Source organism: Sphaeroforma arctica (assembly GCF_001186125.1).
Source record: "Sphaeroforma arctica JP610 unplaced genomic scaffold supercont1.674, whole genome shotgun sequence".
In the NCBI taxonomy this organism is placed as follows: Eukaryota; class Ichthyosporea; order Ichthyophonida; genus Sphaeroforma; species Sphaeroforma arctica.
Genome location: NW_014039884.1, coordinates 2,451 through 5,855, shown reverse-complemented (window position 1 = coordinate 5,855; position 3,405 = coordinate 2,451). Strand labels below are relative to the sequence as shown.

At 41.5% G+C, this 3,405-nt stretch overlaps 1 protein-coding gene across 1 annotated transcript in view; it reads right to left on the bottom strand.

Moving 5' to 3' along the window:
* Positions 1-526: 526 nt before the first annotated feature.
* Positions 527-3,405, bottom strand: part of SARC_07977 (hypothetical protein) — a gene marked incomplete at its 5' end in the record, with an annotated part of 4,673 nt that continues 1,794 nt past the window's right edge. The window contains 4 exons of the mRNA XM_014298052.1: positions 527-865; positions 1,375-1,493; positions 2,141-2,240; positions 2,988-3,036. Of these exons, the coding sequence (XP_014153527.1) occupies positions 712-865; positions 1,375-1,493; positions 2,141-2,240; positions 2,988-3,036 (422 nt within the window). The remainder of the gene's footprint in view (positions 866-1,374; positions 1,494-2,140; positions 2,241-2,987; positions 3,037-3,405) is intronic.

Genomic DNA, 3,405 nt, shown 5'->3' with positions numbered 1-3,405 from the left:
AAAATGTATTTATATATATAGATGTTTATATATATATATATATTCATATGACTTATTGTTTTGATTTCTTTATACCTTTTATATCATCACATCTTTGAGCGTTTTTTGCTCCTTGTCTCTTAAACCAGAATAGTCTCTATTGATGTGTACAGTATACTGTTTGTGTACAAGATTGCACATGATTTTATGTGTAAACGACCGTTCGATGTCATAAAAATGCCGTTGTGATGGTGAAGACTCTTATGGTTAGATTATTTTCTGTCTCATAGGCTTACTTAGCGAGCGCGAAAATTGTTCCATAAAATTTAATATATAGTTTAAATTTATGCATTGAAATAGACGATAATTTAACGTTTTAATCAAAATGGGCTCGTTAATTCAAAATGAATAAAGGCTACAAAGCTCAGTTGACCTCAAACTAACAATCGGTAGCTCTGCTAAGAATCTCCTGACCTTTCCTGACCTTATATCAACCAAATACATCCTACTCTTGTAACACCCCATATGGACAAGTTATCCCTGTCGTTCGGTATATTGTTCTCGTGTGTGGCACCCTATGGGAGGTACATCATCAACCTCCGATACAGTTCATAAAATCTCGACCTAAGGTTTGCTGTAAGCGAGGGCTATCCATGCATTAACGTTCGTACGTATGTTTGCCAAAATGTTTATAAAGTGTGTCCCCAGACATTACTAAGAATAAATATACTTTTAGTAGTTTCGTTTGTAGCTTCCCACGTGTACGGACTTGCTGCGTTTGATGTAGTCCATGATTTCGTCCTTGATTTCGGGTGTTTGTGGTGAGTTGATGACGAATCTGGAGCCGTCTTTGAGTGAAAGTGAGAGGATGTTGTCTGCCCCGTCCCTGCAGAAATGCACAAGGTTAATAGTCACAAAGTTGTTTGTGCGGAAAACACAATGGGTTGTGCCAAAATAGATTGGGCTGGTAAGTACATGTTTTAAGCGTGTCATCGTCCCAGTTGGAATTGCACTACAATAGCCGAAACCAATGTTTCTCGCACCCAAAACATATGATATACGTGAGTGATAATAGAATGAAGTGCTAATATATTGAAGGTTTGATAGTAGTTGCAATTGCTAATACGAGCCGACATCAATGAAGAAACTAGTTTTTATCCGCCCTCACACACGCACATATGTAAATATATAGCGGAGTTGACACTGACTTCGACATTTGTGATACTTTTGTAAATACGCGTACGACCCCTTTGCCAACTTTACACATCGCCTTTACACAAGAATGCACGCACCCACACAAGCCTGTGTATCTATTAACAAAGCAAACCCCTAACACAAGCATATACAAGGCCTGGCGGCCAACACTAGTGACGCTGAAATAGAAAAGAATCATACCCATCATTTGTGCGCTCATGTTTGTGGTCGATTTTCTGGATCTCTAGGTACTGTATGGTGTCTATTTCTTTCCCCGTGCTCGCGCGTTTGATGCTAATCTCCTTTCGATTGCAAGAGATCTGGGGCAAAAAACAATGACAAAACAATGAGAATGTCAGACTCGGAGCTACGTTGAAGCCGTTTTCATTTCGATTGCACCACACAGCGATACGCACATGTACGGCCAGGTGCATACACAATCACAAAAAACAAAGACATTTCTGCACAGTTGTCCACGTGACTACAACGACATTCCTGTATACGAAAGATTTTTGCGCCAATCGAATAGTATGTTCGGTCCATTAACAATATAGCTATCATATGGCAATATACCACAACCACCATCAAAAGCTTCGAATGAACGATATGGTGTTTGCGCATACGCTGGTAGGGGGACAGGGTGTTCGACAACAGAGCAGCTGTGTGCTAGGGACCTTGAGATTTTTCTTCTTCTTATTATTCGGATAAGAATGCGAAGCCACAACTTTGTCCACATCCTCATGGGCCACTATCTGATCGTAAGGTCACACACGCCTATTCTAACGGCCCACATCACGTGATTTGGTTCGTGCAGGATATTTTACCTTAATAGTCAACACACCGTAGGGTAACTTCTTCAGATTGCATGCACTACTATATTTCCATCAACTGACTAACTAATTTGCAACGTGATTGGATTGATTGTCAAGTTGAACCAAACAAAAGTACATGATACAATAAAGCTTACCTTAATGCGGTTTTCTTCTGACCGGTCGACTCCGAAACTGCCGGCGATCACGTGATTGGGCCCCCGACTGCCCCACTCGTCGCGTACGTATCCTTGGTATCTGCATAACGTTAGTTGGTTTGTGACAGGAATGAATATTGTCTCAGTATGCATCAAAGTGCATAAACCTATTGTTTCTATCAAATAGCAACGTAGGGGCTGATTTAAAATATATCTCCGGGTATGGAACGGGCCCCGAGTTGAGTACTTCCCGCTCGTCTCTCGCACATGCCCTAGTATCTATGAAGGTAGAATGGTTTGTGACATGAAAGAATACTGTCCAAGTATGCGTCGATGTGCCTGATTGTATTGACTATGATATATAGTATAAGTGGGCTGAGGTCGTTATTTTTATAACTCCGGCTATGGAACGAAAATCTGGCTGGGTTCCCGACTAACCCGCTCGTCTCGTACGTACCCTCAGTATCCATACAAAGTCAATTGTTTTGCAACAGGAAATGGGATAGTCTCAGTATGCTTCGAAATGTTTACATGTATCGTTTATAACACAAGGTGGAAGAGGGCTGATATTGTCTCCGAGTTTAAAACGAAATCGAACTAAGTCATTGGGTTTGTGGCAGAAAACACAACAATCTGCGTGCGCTTCGAAGTGCTCAATCGGTTAGTTTACATTTAGAAAAATAGAGCGGAATATAGAAATCAACGGGTATGGAGCATATACGTATCGACGTAGACATAATGGCGATCGCTTGCTGATACCTATATCAGCACATCACATAGGGACCACCAATCCCGATGACAAGTGATCAACAACCTCCCCGTTCACATTCTAATATCAAGCACATACCCGACAAATGCACCGGCATAAGGATCTCCATAATCGTGTCCATGGTCACCTGTACAGCGGGGCCAGGAAGTAGATAATAGCAGAAAATGAGAGACAGTGCGAAGTATCCACGCCTTACATAACAGTTATCCTGACATTGCGGCTTATGGGTTGAAGATGCCTTGGCTGTACGAGATACTATTCTTGTGTGAGGTACTTATGAGATACGATCCATATATGAGTACCTTTTGTGGGCGTTAATACCTACCAGTATATCATTCCTGTTTGGTAAACACTCAGCTGGGAAAAAGATCAATATCCACACAATTTGCACTAATGCCGCCGGTGCGATCGCATAATATGTGATTGCCATTCACACACACACTCACAAACACGCACACACACTCACAAACAAACACACACACACACACACACACGC